At 41.6% G+C, this 24,876-nt stretch overlaps 1 protein-coding gene across 1 annotated transcript in view; it reads left to right on the top strand.

Annotated features, from left to right (window-relative positions):
- Positions 1–24,876, top strand: part of MCF2L (MCF.2 cell line derived transforming sequence like) — a 342,209-nt gene that overhangs the window by 171,412 nt on the left and 145,921 nt on the right. The window contains exon 2 of the mRNA XM_042781158.1: positions 2,906–2,989. Within this exon, the coding sequence (XP_042637092.1) occupies positions 2,906–2,989 (84 nt within the window). The remainder of the gene's footprint in view (positions 1–2,905; positions 2,990–24,876) is intronic.

The following is a 24,876-nucleotide window of genomic DNA, read 5'->3' as shown; positions in this document are numbered from 1 at the left end:
TGAAGAGAACAATCATGGGAGAAAGAAGGGCTGTTTATGCACAGGGAGACAGCTCAGGGGGCAGGAGTGCATGGAGGGATGGACACAGGGAAGAAGTAACTATCAGGAGGAAGTGGGAGGGAGCTGTTGCATTGGGGTAAATTGTAGTCAATATCATGAGTCAAAGTGTATGTGAATGGTTGTATAGAAAGTGAATTTGCTCTGTAAATTTTCACCCAAATCACAATAATAATAATAAAAAGAACAACAACAACAAAAAAAGGTAGAACTCCTTGAAGTGACATCTCAGCAGGGAAGTGAGTAAGTTCAGACTGGCAGACAGAGCTGGGAAAATGTTAGGAGAAAACAGGTTGTGCAAAGGCCCAGAGGGCTAGAAGGACCTTAGCCTTTTTTAAGCAACTGTAAGAATTGAGTGTGATTGGCACTTAGAAGAGAGGTGGAGGTGGGGCTAAGGAGACCTGTATAGGAATCTCTTGATGGAACAAAACTTCACATTTATAATGGCCTAAAAGCTCCAGCAGGTGAGACTATCACTTTGTCACAGAAATTAAAGGAATGATTGATAATATCAGTTCTGTCTCTAACACATGGAAAAAGTGAAAGTGTACTCATAATAGAAAGTGTTATCTTGAAAGCTTCTGGTACTCAATGTCATTCAGAATCAAGCCTAAGAATTGTCATAGAAATTTACAACATCCATTACCTCGATGCTTGATGTCTTTTTGTCCAGAGAAGTTCATGAAATCTTGAAGGTGAATTATGTTAGGAGACCTAGGGCAAGATGCTTTTCTAGAGTATGCCAGTGTAAACTTTGGCCTGGCCCAATTTATTACTGGCTTATCACGGATGTTGGTATCACAACTGTCCAAATAGCCCTCAGTTACTAAAGGACTTGCCAGGTTAAGCAGTATCTATGCATATTTTCTGTTGCCCCTGGAATTTTTCAAAAGTTCTAGAAGACCCTTTCCACTGCTTCTCAGTGGTCTGTGTTTTAATAATGTTCTTCTCCTGGACTTAGCACAGGTTGAATTGGAGGAAAGGTACTCAAGTTTTCATATTTTAATACTTCACTTATCTCTGTAGAGAGAAAAAAGGAAACTGAAAGCTGAACTTCTAGAAATCTATTCAAAGCTGTCGTATCAATTGTACCTAATAGGCATTCCAGACAAAATGAAACATATAAAACCCATATGTAGCCCTATGTGGATTTATTATCATTATTACTTCAAACTTTCTCAGAGCTACTATTTCTAACCTTAAAAAAAAAAAAAAATCACAAAAGAAAATTTCACTGATGTGATGTTTCATTATGTATTGGGAAATGACAGCCCTTGCCACTGAGCTATCCATATGAGACTCAGAAGTAGTTACTGATCTTTTGAGTTGGATGAGCATTAACTATCATTTATATCCTTGACTTCTTCACTAAATGCCACTGGTGTTCTCCTTAGCTCTAGATTGGCTCCTGCACTGTGGCCCTGGTTATTTTCTCATCAACAGCAGAGTTGCTTTCAGAATTGATGAATCAAGCAGTCATGGTAGTTGGTAATTTCACAGTTGACACACAATCCAGGGATCTGTGGGGATTCTGTTAGTATGTTTAATTCTGTCACTCATGTTTACGCTTGTTTGCTTGTAAGACTGGAAGGGCAAGATTTAAGACTGATGCCATGTAGATAATATTTTGCTATCTCTACTGGAAATTTTCAGGTTAAAAGATATCCATGACACATATCTGTAGGCTGTCCATGGCCTGGGTCTTAAACTGGATGTAGATGAATTCACCTTTTAAGCCACTGTCAAGTCATCCTCATGAGTCATGAGCCAGAACATATCTTTTATAGAGAAATTGTGTAAATGTTCAAGATTAAAACATTTGCTGCAAAACCAAGATCTAGGAACATAAAATCATTGGCTATAAATTGTGTGTGTTAGTCTGGAATTGATTCTGAAATGGAAATGCCCCTAAACACAGGCCAGGGACACCTGCCAAAGCCCCAGCTTTTGTATTGCAGAGTGACTAGAAATCTCTGATTGAGTCTATATTCCTCTAGGAGTCTTGCGAAACCTTCCTACTTCTAGATGATTCCTCCACAGTATGGCTTGATGTGTTTATTCTCAGACTCCTGATCTAGATACTTCCAATGTACAGATTGCTAGAAGCCATTGTTTTAGTTATCATTGAATTGAGGGACTTTTGAGGGCATAACCCTTGTCTCTTTTGCTGCTGTTCTGAGTCATCAGCATCAGGCAAATGGTGAGGCCAAGGGATGGTGCAGACTTCTGACTATTCTGATATCTGATGAATAATTTTGGAGGATATGGGCCCCTTCCATTTGTGAGATTTTCCTCAGTAACTAACAAGTCTTTGTATATGCAATGGGTGAGAGTCTATAGAGTTCCCTGAGCCATTTCCAAAATGTAGACAGAAAAGCATAACACCAAAAGTATTTGTTCTAGATGCTGTTCTCTAAATATTTCTTATGACTCAGCCCTTCCCAGGATTCTAACCCTTTTTCTACTATTTGCCTTGTGCTTCTCTTTCTGTCTGCTTCTGCTTCTACCTACCTGTGTCTGTCGTCTTTCTCTGTTTGTCTGTTTTTTCCTCCTGTTTTTTTTTTTTTCCTCTCTCTCTGTCTTTCCCTTTTTCTGAGTCTTGCACCACATTTTAAAAATTGATGGTGATTCACTCAGCACTCAGCTTTGTGTACTCTGAGAAACAAAGGTTTTCATGTATTGGAAACAGAAATTCCTTTTTCCAAACCCGTGACCACTCACTCCCCTTAGGTGTTTGTTGATATGCATGGTTCTGTGTGGGGCTAATCCAGACTTGGCATTTTATAGAGCATGAGGCAAAGTTTCCATTAAATGACAGCATGTGTGTCTGTTCGCTTTTTCTTCCCAGATGAAATCATGCACCAGGACATCGTTCCGCTCTGTGCTGCTGACATTAAAGACCAGCTGAAGAAGCGCTTTGCATACCTGTCTGGTGAGTTCTGAAAGCCAGTGCATGTGGGGTCATGGTGGAGGAAAACAGCATGACTGAGCTCAAGTTTTGTTGGAGTTCCTTCCCCCAATTATGCTTTCATGATAGTCCTCCTGTGGCCTTAGCTAATCAATTCATTTCACATGATTGGAACTTGGAAAAAGACATATGATGGAACATTAAGTCTACTTTTGCTTTAACTTTAGTGAGGCCATGTAAATGACTTTAGTGATCTTGTATGAAATGAGACCACTCAGTACTAGTTGGCAAGAATATGAGAGGCTTTTTGCCTAGAGGTTGATTGCCACCAAGAAGAAACATGGCGGAAGTAAGTCAATGTCTTAAGACAGACACAGCCCTGGCAGCTCCTGATTTCATAATCTCTGGAAATCTAGATCGTCCCTTGAGACACATAAAGGAGGTACAACTGATGGGTAAAATCAACTTCAGTTCTTTCTGTGTGCAGGGCTTTTCTGACTGAGAAAAGACCTAGTTTCTCCCCGCACCATCTGCTAGGGGAATGTTCCAGAATGTCAGAAGTTAATGAGCAAGGACAGGGTGCCGCCAGCAGTGGGTTCTGATTCAGCTGGCCGGCAGCATGTTGCCTGGCCTGAAGACTGCCCTACACAGTTGTTGCTACTGTGGCGTCCTCAGCCTCTCTCCAGGCTTGTGCTTTTTCTCTTGTGTTCTGTCTCTGATGATTTGGGAGATCTTGAGCCCTGCCACTAGTAGAGACCTGCAGAGATGGTGGCCACCCTGGTGGGCAGGCCCCATTGTGATCTCTCATTGCCCAGCCTCTGAGAGGATGCCTCTGTAGTAAGGCTGGACAGGCCCTTCATTTGCTGGGTGTAACAGAAGTACCTGCAGTAACACTGCCCTCAGTGGAGTCTCCTGTGTCACTTTTTCTTCTTTTTATAATTTATTTTTGTTGAGAATGTACACAGCAGAACATATACCAGTTCAATAATTTCTACATGTACAATTCAGCACGATGTCCCTTTTTCATATGGACAAATCTATTGGCCAAAACGAATTTTTAAAAAATACGTATGTATTCATATATATGCACACACGCACATATATCTGTGTGTGTGTGTATATTTATAAATGAAAGCATGTGTGTCTGTTTGCTGTACATATACAGATAGTCTCTGACTTACATCAGGCTTCCATTCCAACAACTCGACGTAAGTCAGTTCTGATGTAAGTTGAAAACCTCATTTATTTAAAAAACTATTATTGTGGTTTATTATCACTGTCTTTATAAACCCAATCTTTATTTGTCTTTGGGAGTTGGAAACATTATATATAATAATACATAAATATATGCATAAAAATATACAGATCATTAAAAATTTACTATGATTCTGAAGAAGAGTTGGATAACATTGGCATTTTGTCAGTTGCAGTAACAACTCCACTTGTGGAAGATTCTGAATCATCCCTAGGAATAGGGATGGCATTTCTAGTCATAAACTTAGTGAGAGTTGTTTTCTAGGGTCCTTTTCTTTTTTCTTCATGTATTTCATGGTAACATCTCTTTGCTTCCAAAATCTGTCACGTTAGCAAAAACTGATCAGTGTTTGTGTCCATGTTTTTAAGCAATGAAAGCCCCTGATTAAGTTTAGAAAACACTCCAGCTAATGCTTTCACTATGAAATTTTTTGACAACTTCTCTTCCTCTTCCTCATTCGTTCTTCAGCATTTCCTTCCTCTTCAAAATCCCTTAAATCCTAATCTGTTAATCTCCCCTCTTCATGATCTATACACTGTTCCACATTGGTGATATCATGTCTTAAATTCAGCATTCTTGCCATATGGACAATTTTCCCACCAATCTCTTCCATCATATTATCCTGATCAAATGTTTGGAGTGCGTTCATGTAACTCAACATTTTTTTCTCTATCTCCTGCATGCATTTTCCTATAACTTCCTCTCAAAAAAAAAGAAAAACTCACTTGTGTTGAGTCAGTTCTGACTCAAAGCAACCTCTCCTTGGGTTTGCAGTGTCTCTATGGATGTAGATTGCCCACTCGTCCTTCCCTGGAGTGGCTGCTGGGTTTGAACCACCAGCCTTCTGGTTAGCAGTCAGATGCCTTAGGCACTATGCCACCAGAGCTCCTAGCTTCCTCCCTTGAAGGTGCAATATTCAGATAGGCTAGCAGTCATAAATGCGGTTCATCGTAACTCGAATACATCATAAGTTGGAGTCTACCTATACAGTAAAACCTGTATATGGTAGGTAAGGTTATATGTCAACTTGGCTGGGCCTGATTTTGAGTGGCTGGACAGCTGGTGGTAGTTATTCCCCATGATGAGATTGGTAGTCAGCTCCATGGTCGAATTTGCTACAAGCAGCTGAGTAGTTGCTTTCGGGATGTGGTCTGCTTCCAATATATAGGGAGAAGCTTTGGGAATGGTCTGCAGCTTTTCGGCATGCTGGGACCCTGCATGTGGCTGAGTCATCATTCAGCAGTCTTCTATGTTGTCTGCCAATTTTGGGACTGTTAATGGACTTGAATCAGTGGCCTGCCTTGTGGTTTGGTAATATAGGGACTGTGCCTTTTCACCTGTCAGCCTTGAATTTGTCAGCCTCAGCAGCCAGCAGCTGCCTGAGTTAAGAAAAGCCTCCAGCTTCAATGGGCTGGGAGCAAGAGACAGAGCTGAAGCCCAAGGTCAAGGGACTTTCACCCAGCCCCTAGAGCCTGACACTTTGAACTCAGACTTCTAGCCTCCAAAACTGTAAGAAAATAAATTCTTATTTGTTAAAGCCACCCTCCCATTTGTGGTATTTTCTGTTAGAGCAGCACAAAGTAACCAAAACACTTTAAAAGCCTGATTTGTTTAAGGCTGAAACCTGTCAAAGAAGGAAAACTCACATATTTTCCACTAAATAGAGAGCAATAGAAAAGTGAGAAAAGTGATGACTATACCCTGTCAAAGGCAGAAAACTTGCAAGGCCCAGAAAAACAAGGCAGTCCTGTCAAGTTCCAGCCCTCACAGGTTTCATTGTATATTCCTTCTTCTATCAATCAGGGAGAATCTAACACTGAGAAAGTCAAAGAAGAGCAAATGGTTAATGTGCTCAGCTGCTAATGGAGAGATTGTAGGGTTTAGTTCAACCAGAGGGGCCTCAGAAGAGAGAAGTGGTGATCTACTTCTGAAAGTTCAGCCACTGAAAACCCTAAGGACCACTGTTTGACATTGACACACCTGAGGTTGCCATGAGTCAGAATCAACTCTGTGATAACTGGTTTACTGGTAGTACAGAAGAAAAATAAGTTTTTAGGTACACAGCCTTCTGCCTCCCTATTTTGTCCCCATCTAACAGTCTGGGCCATCTTTTCCTTGCTAGCAGAAGGGGGTGCCTCCTTCTTGCACCTGTGAACCAAAAGAACCAGCCTTCCACCTCCACTTGGCATGGCTAGGCCAAGGATCGTTGCCCCCTCACTTTCCTGTTGCTGCACGTTCCAGCAACTGCTCCTCTGAGCCCTGGGCTGTTAACAGCAAACCCAGCCCAGTCTTCCCGCACCTGGGCACATAGGATCTAAAAGGAAGCATTGCACTGAGTCAAGGGAGGGAAAGCAAGTTTTAGTTTGCATGTTTTATGGGACTAAATCTGAGTCAAAGAGAGCAACAACGTAATTTTAAGCAGGAGAAATGGAGCCTCTGAGACAATTTGTCAACAGATGAGAGCAGCTTCATTACTTTTCATAGTAGAATGAGTGCTGTGAGGAATGGCTAATTTAATGGAGGAAAGAAAGAAAACAGATTGTAGTTTCTGCATTGTGCAAGTTGAACATCAACATGGCTCATGGGTCAACTGCAGTGAAAAGCTTAAAAAAAAAATGTGTATGCAATCCCCTTTGCTAGTTTCTTCTCATCTCCCCAGTCTCTTCACACCTCTTTAATGGTCCCAGAAAGGCTCATGGCTTGAATACATTGATGACTCCTAAATTTATGACTCTAGCCTTGACCTTTCTCCGGAATTCCAGAATTGTGTGTCCAACTGCCTCCTTGATGTCTAGACTTGGTTATTCAGCAGAATTCTAGGATAACCATCAAGATTCCTCTCTACTTCCTACCTATCCTCTTCCCACCTTGATGTATACACACCTTTTCTCAGATATGTAACCAAGCATTAGCCTACATGCTGCTGTAAGGACAGTTTGCAGATCTAATTAAGGGTCCCAAATCCATTGACTTTAAGAGAGGGAAGTTATCCTCAGTGGGCCTGACCTAATTAGGTGAGCCCTTAAAAGGAACTGGGCTTTTCCTGGCATGAGAGAGTCAAAGGATGAAGGGGTGTGACATAAGGGACATTCTCCATTGTTGGCTTTCAAGGTGGAGGGACCTCATGACAAAAATGTGAATGGCCCCTAGGATGAAGAAGGGGCTCTAGCTGACAGCAAGAAAACTAAAACTTCAGTCCTATACTTGCAAGGAACTGAATTGTGTCAGCAAGCTGAATGAGCTGGGTGGAGAACGCCAAGCCTAAAATGAGACCACAGTCCCTAAAAATACCTGATTTCAGCCATTTGGCACACTGAGCAGAGAATCCAGTCACACCATGCTCAGAATTCTGAGCTTCAGAACCATGAGCTAATAAGTGGGTGTTGTTTGAAACCCCTAAGTTTGTGGTAATCTGTTAGCCATAGGAAACTGATTCAGTATCTTAAATGTCTAAAACTATCTCAATCACCTGTTCCTACACCTGGACTAGCTTCAGTTTTTATCATTTTAGAGTTTTTAATAGAAACTCTATAAACTCCCAGTTTGCTCACACAAAAACCTGGGGTCTTCCTCTTTTGCTCATACCCCACATCCAGGTCATTCAGAAAGTCTGGGTGTTATACCTTCAAAACATGAGGAGACTGTGGCCAGTTATCACCATACTCACTGCTGCCATTCTGGTCCAGGAATATCAGAATTATTGCTAAGTGGTCTTCCATCTTCCATTGCCCTGCTTGAGGTTCTTCTCTACGTATTCTTTATGGTCCTGTGAAATCAACCCAAAACCCTCTATCGGCTCCTATTCATCTTAGAATAACCAATTAAGTCCTTATCATGGTTTAGAAAGCCCTGAACAGTCAGCCTCCTGCTCCCTTTTACCCCTCTGATATTACCTACTCCTATACCCCCTTCTCCACTCAGCTGCAACCACACTGGCATCCTCACTGTTCCTTCTGCATATCAGGCTATGCCAACCTCAAAGCCTTTGTACTGACTGTTCCCTCTGCCTGGAATGCTTTTCCTCTACATCTTCTCATGACTTATTTTCTCATCTCCTTCAGTCTTTGCTCAAACGCATCATCTCAGTGATGAGGTCTTCCATGACCACCCTGTAAAATTGCACCATCCAGCTCCTTCTCTTGACTTATGGTCTGAACCCCACTTATTATTGCTCATATAAATCAAAACCAAATTCATTGCCATCTAGTTGATTCTGACTCATAGTGACCCCCATTGGGTTTCCAATGTTATAAACCTTTATGAGACTAGGTTGCCCCATCTTCCTTCCATGGAATGGCTGGTGGGTTTGAAATGCTGACCTTCTGGATAGCAGCCAAATGCCTTATCCACTATGTTACCAGAGCTTCTTTCTTATATACTATCAATTTATTATTATTAGTAGTAGTGTCAGTCTCTTCCACTAGCACATAGGCTGCATGAGAGCTAAGATTTGTATCTGTTATGTTCATTGTTGCATTCTCAGCTCCTAGATCGGTGTCTGGGTCACAGGAATATTCAGTAAATATATATATTGAGTGAATCTTGTCCTGAGATGCAAATTGTGTTTCTAGCTGGATGCAATTCCTTTGACAAATAATACTGTTCTCCATAATATAGTTACTAATGTTATATTAACATTTCTGAAAAGAATTAGGTTCTTTGGCAGATGTGCATGGATTTTAATTAATACTTGATGAACTTCGTAGTTCAATTAATGAACTTTCCTCACTTTGTCCAGCATTGCTGCTGGTAACATTAGTGTCCTTATGTTACTGTGGCACTCCAGATTCCTGTCAGGGAAGTTCTAAGTGCCTAAGTTAGTGTCCTGTGGGTCTGTAAAAAATGATCACAAACGGGGAGGCTTAAAACCACCAAAATTTATTCTCTGGCAATTCTGGAGGCCAGAAGTCTAAAGTCAAGATGTCAGCTTGGCTGTACTCCCTCTGGAGGCTCTAGGGCAGATTCTTTCCTTGCTTCTTCTAGCTTCTGATGGCTGTCAGCATTCCTTGGTTTCCTAGGTTGTGGCCACATCTCTCCAGTCTCTGCCTTTGTTTCCTCTGTGTGTCTTCTCTTTTCTCTGTCTCAAATCTACCTCTACCTTTCTCTTAAAGGAACACTTCTCTTTGGATTTAGAGCCCACCTGGTTAATCCAGTATGATCTCTTCATCTCAAGATCCTTAACTTAATTACATCTGCAAAGACTCTTTTTCCAAATAAGGTGACATTCACAAGTTACAGGTATTTGGATGTAGACACATCTTCTGGAAGTCATCATTCATACCTTGATAGTGCTGGTGCATTTCTTAGTTTTTGCTGCTTTGCTATATCTATCCTGAGTTAGTGTTCTCCCTCCTGTCCTACTGAGATTAGCCTCATCTCACTGCACTTGAATGAAATGTAGATTCTCTCTTCTAACTGTCTCTTCCATCCCCACTTATCATTGTGCATTCATCATGAGGGGTGTTTGCCACTCATTGTGCTGAAGCCCACAGTTTTATAGACTCAGCCCTGTTGTACTGACTTTTGCTTAACTCATTGGTCCATTGGTGCATAGAATGGCTAGTGTGAAATGCAAAGAAGTATAAGTTGTCAGGAAGGAATGAGCATCAGCATTTTTTTCTTTTCAAGATGAATTTTTTTTGAAATGTCATGTTCTGCATTCATCTGCTTTCCTGTGCACAGTCAAGTGTTCTAGTATCACCAGGTGGTTCATAGTTAAGGACAAGCCCATGTGCTTTGCCTGGAGGTTGAGTGTCTGCATAACTAAGTACTGTATGAATGAAGATGTTTAATTGTTACTACATCTTCCTCTACTCCATAAACACTTTCAACTACCACTCAAGTAAGGAGCTCTGGTGGTGTAGTAGGTAAGACATTTAGCCAAATGTCTGCTAGAAGGTCATTTAGCCAGAAGGTCAGCAGTTCAAACCCATCAGTTGCTCCTTGGGAGGAAGGTGAGACAGTCTACTTCCATAAAGGCTTACAGCCTTGGAAACCTAGTGGGGTCCCTGTGAGTCAGAACTGACTCGATGGCAGTGGGTTGGGTTTGGTTTCCTTTTTTGGTTTACCAGTCAAGTGTGCCTAGAACTTTGTCCTAGGTCTTTGATCAGAATGAGGTAATTTTTAAAGAGCACAACCAAGAAAAAAACAAGTCTTAAATATTGGGAATTCTAAACTCATGTGTACTGTGGTCCAAGATTAACAATGAGTTATGAAAATCTATCTCTGTACTCCAGGTATGTAATCTGTTAAAGTTGTCTATATGTTTAGCCTATACCACCTCCTAGAATAGTTGGTCCATTATAATTCAAACTTTCTATCCTTACAAAGATCCACCTACCCGCTGCCATTGAGTCAGTTCTTACTCCTAGTGACCACCATTGGGTGTCCAAGGCTATAAATCTTTATGGAAGTAGATACCCTCATCTTCCTCCTGTGGAGCAGCTGGTGGTGAGTTTGAACTGCTGACCTTCTGTTTAGCCAGCCATTTGACTTCCCAACTACATCACCAGAGCTCCTTTCTTATAGTGACATTTGCCCTGAAGCCAACTTGCTTAATCTTGCAAACTACCCTGCTTTCCCCGTCTACTTGTTTAGGATTTGGGGAATGAGTAATTGTGTGTAAAATCAAATATTTAAAGTAAGTATCTGTCACACGAATTCTTGATTATTTTTGCCTTCTAGCCACAGAGTCTGCTTCCTCCCACTCAGTACTTTAATAATTCATGCTGAAGGATGAAGGATGAGGGAAAGTTCGTTGATGTCCAAGTTCAGATAGAATGAAAATGTCAGTGTTGGGTAGTGGTGAAGAGCAGGGCCCTGTGTGAAGGTTGCAAACTCAGATCTCAATTCTACTTCTTTTGTTTGTGTCATCTTACAAGATGCTTAACCTCAGTGATCTTCAGTTTTCTGTAAAATGGGAATCCTAAGTTTTCAATAAGATAAGATTAAAAGTTTTTAGATAAGATTAAAACATATAGAGTACTTATTACAGTGCCCTGGACACGAGTCTCAATAAATATTAGCTGTTATTTTTATTATAGAGATAGCTGAGAGCTAGACTAACTCTTAGAACTCACTGCCGTCAGTTGAACCCCACTCATATTGACCTCTCCTTGGGTTTCTGAGGTGGTATCACTATGGAAGTAGATTGCCCAGTTTTCCTTCCGAGGAGTGGCTGGTGGGTTTGAACTGCCAGTCTCCTGGTTAGCAGTCAAATGCCTTAGGCACTACACCACCAGAGTCACTTACTAGCTACATGACCTTGGTAAGTTACAACCTCTTGATAGCTCAGTTTCTTTATATGTAAAATGGGGATAATAATGGAAACATCAGCTTCATAAAATGGAAAGCTCTAAATGTCTTAATTCCTAGCACATACAAGTGCTCAGTAAGTGTTAAATGCCACCACCACCACCACCACCATCATCATCAAGCTTTGGGAAGTTAGGACAACAGAGTTCTTCATTTGATTTTCCCTTAAATGCAATAGGCTTTCTCTCAATTGTCTCACTGTCACTTTAGATTTGTTGAATGGATGATGAATACAGTAAAGGGTATGGAAGAAGTCTAAGACATAGTCCTTTCACTCAGGTGGGTTCCAGTCTATTTGGGGTAAGAAATCTCAAGTCATGAGCTGGAGAGTAAATGGTTACAAAGTCATGTGATACTAACTGCAAACTGTACAGAGATTCACAGGGTGGGTGGGGGGATTTACTGGGATATTCAGAGAAGGCTCCATAGAAGAGGTAGAACTTGGGTTTGATTTTGAGCACTGGCAAGGGCTTGAATGTGCTGAAGAGAGGAGAAAGGCATGAGGCATATAATCAGCTAGTCTCTGCATTGACACTGTTTATATTTTTAAATCAAGGCCAGCTTTTATCAGTTTCTTTTTCATACTATTAAAAAAAAAAAAAAAAACTCCCAATGGATCTCCTGTCTCAGGACCGTGGTACTGAGGGACACCAGACTCAATTGGCACAACATAATACGTAAAAGCCTTGTTTGTCATCCTACATTGGTGAGTAGCGACTGGGGTCTTAAAAGCTTTCAAGTGGGCATCTAAGTTGCACTTAATGGTCTCCTACCGTCGGAAGTGAAGAGGGATGCAAAAAATAAAAGAAAAAAGGCATTTGGAAGCAATCAGCCATAGGGCATGATTGCCAGAGAGACCAGAAGAACTAGATGGTACCTGACTACTAATGCCAACCACTCAGGAGAGGATCAAATCTGGAGATCCTGGATAGAGTGGGAGAGAAAACGTGGAACAAAATCCAAAAACTCAGTAATGACCAGAATTACTGGTTAAATGGAGTGAGCCTCCCAATACTATGGCCCTGGGATACATTCTGGGCCTGGGATAAAACACACCCCCAGGAGTGGGCTCTCAGCCCAATAGTTAACAAGATGTACATGCAGACCACTCAACCCAGGATGATACACCCACATACTCTATGAGAATACATCTCTTAGAGCAATAGACCACGGGGCACCAGAGGGGCAACATTCACACTGAGGAAATGCAGGACAAACAGGAGTGCGTAACTGTGAGGGGCACAGGGGGCGGGGGAAGGTTACTGGACAGGGAGGGGAGGAGACTGGGTTAGAGTTGGGCATGGTAAATGGGAAGTGAAACTAAATGTACACATAATGTTGAATGTAAAACAAACCCTTAAAATAAAAAAAATTAAAAACTACCGTTGAGTCAGATCCTACTCATAGCAAACCCCCTCCTTGGGTTTCCAAGGCGATATCACTGTGGAAGTAGATTGCCCAATCTTCCTGTTGAGGAGTGGCTGGTGGGTTTGAACCTCCGGCCTTCTTGTTAGTAGTCAAATGCCTTAGGTACTACGCCACCAGAGCTCCCTTAGGTGATCTTTAAGTGTTTTTCTTCTCTCAAGAGAACATTGAATTCAGCAGATACTTAAGTGTAATTTAAAATAAGATGTGGTGTTAGATGCTGTAAGGGTATGAAAAGAGAGACAGATAACTCAAGAAACTGATAACCAAGCTCGGTGGGCTATGAGGAAGACAGACTCTGTATCAAACCACAGAATAAGACAGAATGCCTAAGGCACTTGACCCCTAATCAGAAAGCTGGCAGTTCAAACCCACCAGCCAGAAGGACGGTTGGGCTATCTATTTCCATGGCGATAGTGCCTCGGAAACCCAAGGAGGGGTCGCTATGAGTCGGGGCTGACTCGATGGCACATAACAACAACAACAACATGTAAAACAGATGCTAATAACAGGTAGAAATGGAGTGCTGGGAAAAGAATAATTAACCCAAATGAGAGATGCAGGAAATTGTGTCATGGTCTCTGCTCCCCAGGCTTCCAAAAGAGAAATATCCTGTACTGGAAACTCTCATTACCCTGTGAAACAAATTCAGTTCCTTTCCTTTTCTCATGAATTCTTAAACTATTTGATCTTATAAGCAATTGATTTTTCACTCCATGTACTTCTTATTGTTACTTTTATATGTGTATACCATTCTCTGTTTCATGAAAGACTTAAGACAATTCATCTTTTACCCAGAGCTCCACCCCACATAAAATCTCAGTGGGAAGGCCTGTCCACACTGAGGAATAGCTCAAAGGTCAAGATTATGGTGAAGCTCTGTAATGACTTTGAATAGGCCATTTAGCCTCTGAGCCATATTTTATTTATCTACTCCTTACCTCATTGAGTTGTGACAACTTAATGAAGTAAGGTGTGTAATGATGCGTTGTCAATTAAAAAAATCTAGACCAAGGTTTCTCAACCTTAGCATTATTGACATTTTGGGCTGGATCATTCTTTGTTGTGGGATTTTCCTATGCATTGTAGGATGTTTGGCAGCGTCCCTGGCCCCTACACATTAGATGTCAGTAGCACATGCCCCACCCACAGTTGTGGCAACCAAAAATGTGTCCAAACTTTGCCAAGTTTCCCGTGTTGACAAAATTGCCCCCAATTGGGAAGCACTAGTTTAGCTAGAAGTAAAATGGTCTTTTGTGCATAGCTGAAGCCTGCCATTCTAATCAAAGTCAAAAAACCAAACTTGCTGACATCGAGCCAATTTCAACTCATAGCAACACACACTGAGCTTCCAAGGCTATAAATCTTTATGGAGCAGACCAAGTCACCTTTTTTTTTGCAGGGTGGCTGGTGGGTTCAAACCACTGACCTTTTGGTTAGCTGCCAAATGCCTTAAACGCTGCACCACCAGAGCTCCTTAGTCATTATAGTCAGGTAGATAATTTTGCAACTTTCCACTTAGGAGCCATGTCTTGTCATTATTAGCAATTGCTAACAAGCTACCTTTGGAAATTTCATTAAGAATTTCCACCCACCAAGTCCTTTTCTTATTTAGCAGGAGTGTGTGTTGTTTGGTTTCTCTTCTGGCCTTCAAGTCTAACCAGTCTTATCCTGCTTACCTGAGTGTGCAGTGCATAAAGACTTGCACTTCTTTAGCAACTCATAATTAGGTACTTTTCTACTTGACAATCAGATGAGGAGCTGTCAGGTATGGATTTTATACTAATTTGTATGAGTGCTTCTTGTTTAATCCTCCTATGCTGTTCCACTACATTTCTAATATGTTAATCTGTTGTTTTTTCTTTCTGAATTTAACAAAATAGAAGAAAACACAAAATGACCGTGTACCAAAAATTAACAGATTTTCTCTAAGCTTCAATAGTTTGTGTTTTTTCTCCTCTGCTGTAGACAACTTGAAGGCCATAATAATTGTAATGTTATTTACACTGTTGCAAGACCAGATAGAAATGAATGAAGTTATTGACCTTTTGTGCTAGGCTTAAGAGTCAGGATGCCCATCTTGCTCTGTCTACACAGAATTTGATCTGACGGGGTGACTGCCTGCAATGAAGGATTGGAAAGAAATGAGTCTGAATTAATTTATACAACTTTATTTACATGAATTAAGTTTTTCCTTTGAAATTGTAGTGTTAGGAGAAGCCATAGGCTTCAACTGGTTATGCTGCCATTCCTTGAAACACTTAACAATTCTCTTTTAAAATGATATAAACAGTGGCATTATTTTCAATCATTTTATTTGCTGACCAAAAATATTATTATTCACCTTAATCAGCAAACTTAACTGCAAATTACTTTTTTTTTTTTTAATGAGTTTTCAACAGCGGAGGATTTGCTGCTCCAAAATATGTTTTAAAGGAAGTGTCTTAGATAAATCCCAAAGAGTGGTTCCATAAAATTCTTGAGCTGTGGTGTTATTAGTAAGTTCATAGCTTTGCAAGCTATCCCCTTTTCAGTACGTCCACAGAGTCCCTGTTGTTGTTGTTGTTATGTGCTGTCAAGTCAGACCCGACTCATAGTCCTCCTTGGGTTTCTGAGGCAGTATCACTACGGAAGTAGATTGCCCCATCTTCCTTCCGAGGAGTGGCTGGTGGGTTTGAACCGCCAGCCTTCTGATTAGCAGTCAAGTGCCTTAGGCACTATGCTACCAGAGCTCCTAAGTGGTGCAAACAGTTAACTTGTTTGGCTGCTGACTGAAAAATTGGAGATTCAAGTTCACCCAGAGGCATTTGGAATAAAGGCTGGTGATCTTCCGAAAAATCAGCCATTGAGCACTCTGGAACGTGTTCTGCTCTGATAAGCATGGGGTTACCGTGAGTCAGAATTGATAGGATGGCACCTTTTTAATTTTCAGTCAACATTAAGTAGAAGACAGCTTAAGTGACTGAACACTGAAATGGTCTCCTGCCCCACTATGTGTGCACCTTTTTGAGAGAAAAGATACTGATCTTGATTATTATAGAAAAACATGAATCACAGCTTGGAAATTTGTAATAAATTTTATGGAACTCTGGCTTCAGACTAAGTTGTCTTTAATTGAGAGACTTTACAGTTATGAGAGAATGTAGAGTAAAAACCCATGTGAGAATCTCTTTATGTTCAGAAACAGGGCTGCATATAAGAGCTGGAATTCTGACAAAAGATAATAAAACCAAAATTACAGACTCCTTTTATGCATGAAGTATCCCATATGAATAGATGAGTTCTTCTTAATTTGTCACCATCACCACAGATGTCTGCCAAAATTTTTAAAATTGGACCGTTTTGTGAAATAAACTGCAATGATGTAATTTGCAAAATTTTAAAGTTACTTTTGGTTCCTGTTGGCATTTTCTTAACTCTGAATGTCAGTAACCTCCCCCTTCCTTCCTCTCCTTTCCTCTCCCCACTCCTGAGTGGCAACTCTTTGAAGTACTCATTAAGTCGAGTGTCTCCCTTTGTCAAGTTAAGTAAATGCAGATGGATTAGGTTCTTTGACTTTGAAAGGATTCCTTCCAAAGTGGTTTATTTCATCACTCATTTTCTTCCCTCCCCCGACACACAGGTATGGTTCGCCTGTTAGTATTTGCTTCAGTTTAGCAATAATCCCAGACGCCTGTTCCCAGCTGGCATCATAATTTCCATGCCTTGTCATTTGCTGTAGGTGTGAGACAGCTACGTTAGTCCTGCTTTCTGATTATGATCTGTCTTCCATCAAGAGGAATTTGTTCTTTTTGGCCCTTACAGATTTCGAAGACTTGTAGGGCTAGGTTTTGTGACATAATTAAATCAACTTCCAATTATACTTGTTGCTTTCAGATTTCACCATAATTAGGGAGGGTAGCGTACCAATTGATGTAGTGGCGTAATTACCTTCTTCATTTGCCACATCACCTTACATCTCTATTAAGCAGCTATCTGTAGGGTTTGGTGCAGAACAAACGCAAGCATAAGGGATCTCTTTTCTCATATGATTCTAATCTAAAACAGAAGACTCATGGAAAAATGAAGATTAGTCCTTTTCTAGTCACCTAATTTATGATTGAGGAACATAAGAGCTAATGAGAAAAATATTTGGAAACCATTGCCAGTGAAAGCCTGTATTTTATTTTTAAATTTTATTGTAGTAAAATCTATATAACATAAAATTTGCCATTTTGACCCTTCTTAAGTGTGCATTTTTTGACATTAAGTACGTTCACAATATGTTCAGCTATCACCACTATGTATTTCCCAAACTTTTTCATAGCCCCAAACAGAAACTCTGTATCCCCTGAGCAGTAACTAACTCCCCATTTACTCTCTCCCAGCCCCTGGTAACCTCTAGTCTACTTTTGGTCCTTATGAATTTGCCAATTCTAGATGATTCATGTAAGTGGAATCATACAATATTTGTTCTTTTGTTTCTGGTTTATTTTACTTAGCATAATGTGTAAGCCCTTAATTAACTAAAATAAGGATGGTCCCTAAATATAGAGACAACCCAGGGCGTTTTACACATTGGAAATTAGTAACAGTGTATTTTGCAGTTTATGTCCGTTTCTCATCCCTTGCTGGTAAAACAAGTCCAGCATCTTTAATCCCACAATTCCAATGAAATAGTTGAAATTTTGTTTTTGTTTTGTTGCAGATAACAGGCATTATCAGAGATGTTTTGGTGGGTCTGGTTCTCCATCTATGTGTTCAGTAACACAAGTTATTTCCTCTCACTTTCCAAACTTGCCATGGTTCCAGAATGTCTTGGATGGAAAAGGTTCATCAGGTGGCCTTATTTAACCTCGGACACCTGTTTCAGTGAGCAGGGCCCTGTAATATTTGGTGGTTTGCAAGAAGAGGGAGGCATATATTGTTTGGTAGCCAGGCCACAGGGCTGGCCCTCTCAGACCCTTTGGCTCTTTCCAAAGAAGTGTGCTGCCTTGAGTCTCTTCTGGTTTACTTAACTTCCCCAAGTGTTTTATTTCAAAATCCCTTTTGTTGCTCTTTCATCCTCTTTACATCCTATTTCTATTTTTACCCTCTACTTATCTCTTTTCCTAATTTGTTTAAGTTTTCATGTAGCAGAATTGAAATTCTTAGCTTTGTGGAAGGGGTCTGTACCACAAAGTAGGTGGCTTATAAGAACAGAAGCTTATTGTCTTACAGTTCTTGAAGCTAGGAGTCTGAAATCAAGGTATTTGCCATGTTAATTTCTTCTGAAGGCTCTAAGGGAGAATCTGTGTCATGCCTCTCTCTTAGCCTCCGATGACGGATGGCATTCTTCGGTTTGTAGATCACTCCCGTCTCTGCCTTCACTTGGCCATTTTCCCCCATGTCTCTTCTCTTCTTTTATAAGAATACCACTCAGATTAGGATGCACCCCACACATATACACAAACACATACATATGCATACAATACATATATATACACACATACACATATATATACATCATCTTAGGTTTGAACAATATCTACTTGAAAAACATTAAAATAAGATCCTAAGAACCATGTTTCTTAATGAGGACAAAAGACTTGAGACTGAATTTGAATCATTTTCCACTCATCTAATAAGCGGGAACAGGTTTCATTTAATTGAGTGTCCAAGTTTACATGGTCTCTGGGATAAATCCCTGGTCAGGGACATGAGTTTTCAGACATAGGAGGTGACTGTACCGTACCCTGAGCCCTATGAACAGGGTTTTTGAGTGCTTGTTTTTTAATCTCACAGGAACCACTTCAGAACTTTCTTGCCTCTGTGACACATAGTTGGTCTCAATTTCATTGGACCTGAGGGTAGACAGAAAAAAAATAAGAGCTTGTTCTAGATCTGGTCTGCCTCTGGCACATCCCTGGCCATCTGCTCCTACTAGTATTAAGGGTTTCTCTGAAGAGTAAAATGACCCTTCCTAACGCCTGTTTTTGATCCTGCTGTTTGTTTAGATGCCAGATAACCTGGAGTTGACTTATCAAGAGGTCATTTTTTTTTTCCTTTTAAATTTTGGTGAAAGTATACACACACAAAGATAAACCATTTCAGCAGTTTCTGCAAGTACAATTTAGTGTCATCAGTTACGTTCTTCAAGTTTTGCTAACATTCTTGCTGTCCCTTTCCACATTATTCCACCAGCATTATCTCACTCAATACCCCCTAACCTTTCCATCTAACCTTTTGAATTGCCATTGTCAATTTGATCTCACATAGATAATTCTTCAAAAGAGCACAATGCTCAAAGCAGTGGAAAGAAAGGGATTTCTGCTGTTGACTTAGTAACAAAGAAAAGGATCTTTATTTTCCCGTTAAAATGTTGATGTAGCAAAAAAAAGAAGACAGTGATCCCTAACTTGACAGTGTGATCCTCAAGACTACTGCTGTCTGACTTAGTTGAATTAGACTATATAATCTGCTGCATTCCCAGTCCCATGCCTGTGCCTTCTGCATGCGGTTTTAGCTCTGCCATCCTTTTGAGAATACTATTCAAAGCATCATTCAGACAGAGAGGATGGTCATTGAGTGAGAGAGACAGACATTGCACCTATGGTTTCCCCACAGGCAGAGGCAATAAATCACCTGATGGAGCAGTATTTTGCCTTCAGGTGCTTCCATTCAGAGACAGCACAGATGGTGCCCCCTTTTGGAGACGACCTTGACATTAGCTTCCTGTAAAAGGTGTTTTCTTTAAGCTTTTGAGAATTCAGTTGAATAGATGTCTATATGCACCACTGACTCTTCCACTTATTTCTGTATTAAATTCAAACATAATAGAAAAATAAATTTATATTAAACCTTCTTACCAACAAACTCTCAAACATCATCTAATAAAGGAGTTGTTAACTAAAAAGAGAAAATCCTAGGTCATTCACGCAAAGGGTTCGAAGTTCAAGGGAAGAAAATAAAGCCATCCATAGGCTCTGAGTAATAATCTTCATTTCACACTTAGGATCTCTTTTCCTGGACCCCTCAACCCACCTTCCCTGCTCTGGACTGAAATCAGAGGTGGGGAGGAGGACAGGGGCCTTAGCCTCTCTTCTTTACCTATCTCCTCTTGAGCCAGCTATTGCTCTGCCCTCACCAAGGTCAAAGGCAGCATGAGGTCAGGGAGAGATGAGAGCTCAGGTTCCTTCCTAGCTGTGGGTTTTGAATTTTCTGGATCCAGCACACAGTTGAACTTGACTCTTATGTCCTACTGCCACTTCTCTAGAGTGTATGCATCACTAGCCCATGGGGTCACTTGTGCCTCCATCCTCAACCCCTGGGCATGTGGTGGCACCACTATATTCTTCCTGATGTCTTCCTGACCTTGCAGCTGGCTTGTTGAACAGGGCCTAAGATAAACTCATCCCAGCTCTGCCCTGCCACAGCATGACAAGTTGTGGTCCCTGGGAAACTCTGGTGCATTCCTGGTGCTGACGAACTCTGCGAGTGCAGACCCAGGGCAGCTGCTCTCTCCCATCTTCCTCCAAAGCTGTCATTGGGCCCTTTTCTTTCTAGATTCCCTGGAGAGGGCAGGCAGGGCCCATAGTTTTCTTTAAGCTTCTCAGGTGAATGTCTGACATCAATCCCACTGCCTTCCCAGTACAAACAAAAACCCAAACTCAATGCCAGTTGAGCCATTTCCGACTCATAATGACCCCTCTTTGGGTTTCCCAGACAGTATCTCTACGGAATTAGATTGCCCAATCTTCCTTCCAAGGAGTGGCTGGTGGGTTTGAACTGCCGGCCTTCTGGTTAGCAGTCAAATGCCTTAGGCACTGTGCCACCACAGCTTGGTAACCAGGACACTCTGCATTATTGGCTCCCCCAATTAGATTGGGGTTTGCAGGTAGTTCTCCAGTCCCTCCCCTAGAAAGGACCGGGACTCACCATAGCCAGCAGTTCTCTCCAGAGAAGCCCCTTTTCCCATCTTTTCTTCCACATTCTAACCCCTTTACCTGCCTTGAATCTGGCAGAGGATGTGGGAATGGGATGCATTCTCATGCCACATCCCTTGTAAATCTGCATGCGGAGGAGGGCTGATTCCCACTCACTTTGGAATTCTCAGTGAAAGGAAATTAATGCAGAAGAGTCCCACCCATTCTGTTGTTTCTGCTTTACTACTGTACTAGAGGCCTCTGACTAATGCCTATAACCTGAGTCCCATTTTCAGGAAAGCAAAGAGCAAGTGTGGGCTACAGCTATTCTTCAGCCCATACCTGTTTCATTGTACTGAAAGGCTCACCTCATTTTGCCTTGTCAGAATACTCTAATAATTAATTATAGCTGAAATACAATTTTAAAAGTTGCCGAATAATTGTTGTAGTGAGCTCTGGTAGCATAGGGCCTAAGGCACTTGACTGCTAACCAGAAGGCTTGTTGTTCAAATCCACCAGCCACTCCTTGTAAGGAAGGTTGGGCAATCTACTTCCGTAGTAATACCACCTCGGAAACCCAAGGAGGGGTCGCTATGAGTCGGGTCCAACTCAACGGCACATAACAACAACAACAGCAATAATTGTTGTAGGTTGTTTTGGTTACCTAGTGCTGCTGTAACAGAAGATACCACAAATGGGATGGCTTGAACAAACAGGAGTTTATTCTCTCACAGTTTGGAGGCTTTAAGTCCGAGTTCAAAGTGCCAGGCTCTAAGGGCTGGGTGAAGGCTCCTCAACCTTGGGCTTCAGCTCTGCCTCCTGCTCCCGGCCCACTGAAGCTAGAGGCTTTTCTTCACTCAGACAGCTGCTAGCTGCTGAGGCTGACAAGCCCAAGGTTGACAAATAAAAAGGCACAGTTCTGATGTTACCAAACCACACGGCAGGCCATTAATTCAAGTCCATTTAAAGTCTCAAGGTGGCAGAGCATGGCAGGTTGCGGAATGGGTTCAGCAGGCTACAGGCAGGGTTCAAGCATGCCATAAGCTGGAGACCATTCCCAAAGCTGCTCCTTATATATGGGAAGCAGACCACATACCTAAACCAGCTGCTCAGCTGCTCCAAAAGATTCCACCATGGAGTTAATTTACCAATCTCACCATGGGGAATAACTGCATTCAGCTGCCCAGCCACTCAACCAGGCCCAACCAAGTTGACACACAAACTTAACTACCACATAAGTAAACTAAGCTAAGACATGAGTTGTTGTTTTTGTTAGATGCCATCAAGTCAGTTCCAACTCATAGTGACCCTATGTACAACCAGAACAAAACACAGCCTGGTCCTGCAGCATCCTCACAATTGTTGCTATGCTTGAGACCATCATTGCAGCCACTGTGCCAATCCATCTCATTGAGGGTCTTCCTCTTTTTCACTGACCTTGTACTTTACCAAGGATGATGTCCTTCTCCAGGCTGGTCCCTTCTGATAACATAACCAAAGTGCAAGAGGTAAAGTCTGGCTATTCTCACTTCCAAGGAGCGTTCCAGCTGTCCGTCTTCCAAGACAGACTTGTTCATTCTTCTAGTCCATAGTTTATTCAATACTCTTGGCCAACACCACAATTCAGCTGCATGAATTCCTTATTTGTTGTCCAGCTTTCACATGCACATGAGATAATTGAAAATACCATGGGTTGGGTGAGACACACCTTAGTTTTTAAAGTGACTTCTTTGCTCTTTAACATTTTCAAGAGATCTTTTGCAGCAGATTTGCCCAGTGCAGTATGTCATTTGATCTCTTGACTGCTGCTTCCATGAGCATTGATTGTGGATCCAAGTAAAATGAAATCCTTGACAACGTCAATCTTTTCTCCATTCATCATGATGTTACTTATTGGTCCAGTTGTGAGGATTTTTGTTGAAAGCACACTAAGGAGTATCTGAGGGAATGTGTATCATTATGCTCACGTGACCCACACAATGACCACAGTGTTCATAGGCAGTGTGCCTCTTACTGTTCGGGATCTGAGGAATTTTCTTAAAGGAAGTAAGAATTAAAGATGATGAAAGGCAGTGGGTAAGTAGTACTGCTTGTTGAATATGTAACAATATATTCTGTTCAGGATTGTATGGGAAACTGCAACCAGAAGACAGAGACTAGGAATTCAAGAGTATCTTGAAAGCTGAGAAAGTTCAGAAGGGTAGAAAATAATTAAAAAGTAATTGAGAACAAGAGCAGAAAGGATGCTTTTCAATTTGTGGATTTAATTAGAATTAAGGATTGAAGTGACTTTGCTATTCCTGGATTAATAAGTAGATTGGTCAGACACTTATTTATTTATTTATTAGACATTCATTCTGGATTCAGCCTGATGTTGGACTGGGCAGCCTGGGGAGAGGGCATATGATATGATCTTCACCTTTAAGGAGTTTATAATCTAGTTGAGGTGGGGGGTGGGGGCAGAGATTTTCACATGTGAAGTATTAACCAGAAGTATAAAACAATGTCATTAAATAATGAATTGTGACATGTTGTAGCTAATAAGGCAGACATCAGCCAAAGACTGGCTCAGTAGAAGGGAGGCTTTAAGGAAGAGGCACTTGTGAATTATGTAGATAGATGAGAAGAAAAGTGTACATGAAACCATGGAGATGGAATCGAATGTGTATTGGATGGTACAGTGAATCTGACTAGAATGGCAAGGGCTTAGCCAAGACCCTTGGCCAGGTGGAACTTCTGGAAAGCTAGTTGAAGCCATGGAGTAAGTTATGATGGTGATGGGTGATACTGTGTATGCATTGCCTACTGAGTGTCTCGCTATTCTGAGTGTTCCACAGACCCCATCTCTTTTAGTCATCTCAGTAACCCTATGAAGTGAGAGGTAAGTACAGTGGTACTTTAAAAAAACAAACAAAACAGATAAGGACACAGTGGCAGGCAGCGTAACAGGGTTGCACAGCTACTGATTTTGGTTGTTTATTGCTGCATTACAAACTACCCCAAAACTTAGTTTCCAGCCACCACCATTTCATTTATTTATTCTTGATTTTGTGGGGCAGGAATTCAGAAGGGGCTCAGCTAGGCGATTCTTTTGCTCCGTATGGTATTGGTTAGGGTCATTTCCTTGGCTGTATTCATCTGGTGGCTAGTCTAGGCTAGCATGTCCAAGGGGGCGTCATTCACATACCTGGTACTTCAGTACTCTTTCATGTAGCCATCGTCTCCCTTCTTCTCTCCCTTCCTGCCCCTCCATCTCCCTTCCTGTCCCTCTTTCTCTCCCTCCCTCCATGAAAGTGCTTGAGCTTCAGCATGAGGGACTCAAGGTTGTTGGATTCCTTACACAATGACTAGTTTCTAAGAGGGAGCTTCCAAGCAGGGAGGGTAGAAGCTGCATATTTTTTAAGGTTCAGCCCTAGAAGTCACACATCATCACTTCGGCCACATTCTGTTGGTAAAAATGGGTCATGAGGCCAAACTCAGGTTCAAGGGTAAGAGAAATAGACTCCACCTTTCAATGGGAGAAGTAGCAAAGAACTTACACCATTTTTACTCCTCCATAGCCACTAACTAGCAGAGATAGATTGGGTACACAGACCTGTGTGACCCCGAAGTTTGTACTTTTAACCATCACCTTCTCTTTTATCTTGATTATTTGTAGATTACTTCAGCTTGAATTCCCTTACTTACCTCAAATAAAGGGTTCAAGACTTTTATCCCCTTCCCTGCTCTTCCAGCCTGCTACGCTGGCATCCCTGCATTGTCTCTCCTCACCTGTAAGCCTGGGCTGACTGCTCTTCTGTCCAGGTTCAAGGCTTTTATCCCCTTGAACCCAGACAGAAGAGCAATCAGCTGAAGGGATTAGGTGAGGAGGGGAAACTCAGGCCTGCCCAGAGTAGCAGGCCGGAAAAGCAGGAGAAAGGGGATAAAAGCCTTGAACCCGGACAGAAGAGCAGTCAGCCCAGGCTTACAGGTGAGGAGAGACAACGCAGGGACGCCAGAGTAGCAGGCCGGAAGAGCAGGAGAAAGGGGATAAA

Source organism: Orycteropus afer, unplaced genomic scaffold (genome assembly GCF_000298275.1).
Source record: "Orycteropus afer afer isolate SDZICR_OR568_19922 unplaced genomic scaffold, OryAfe1.0 scaffold00089, whole genome shotgun sequence".
Lineage (NCBI taxonomy): Eukaryota > Metazoa > Chordata > Mammalia > Tubulidentata > Orycteropodidae > Orycteropus > Orycteropus afer.
This window is presented reverse-complemented; position numbering and strand designations above follow the sequence as displayed.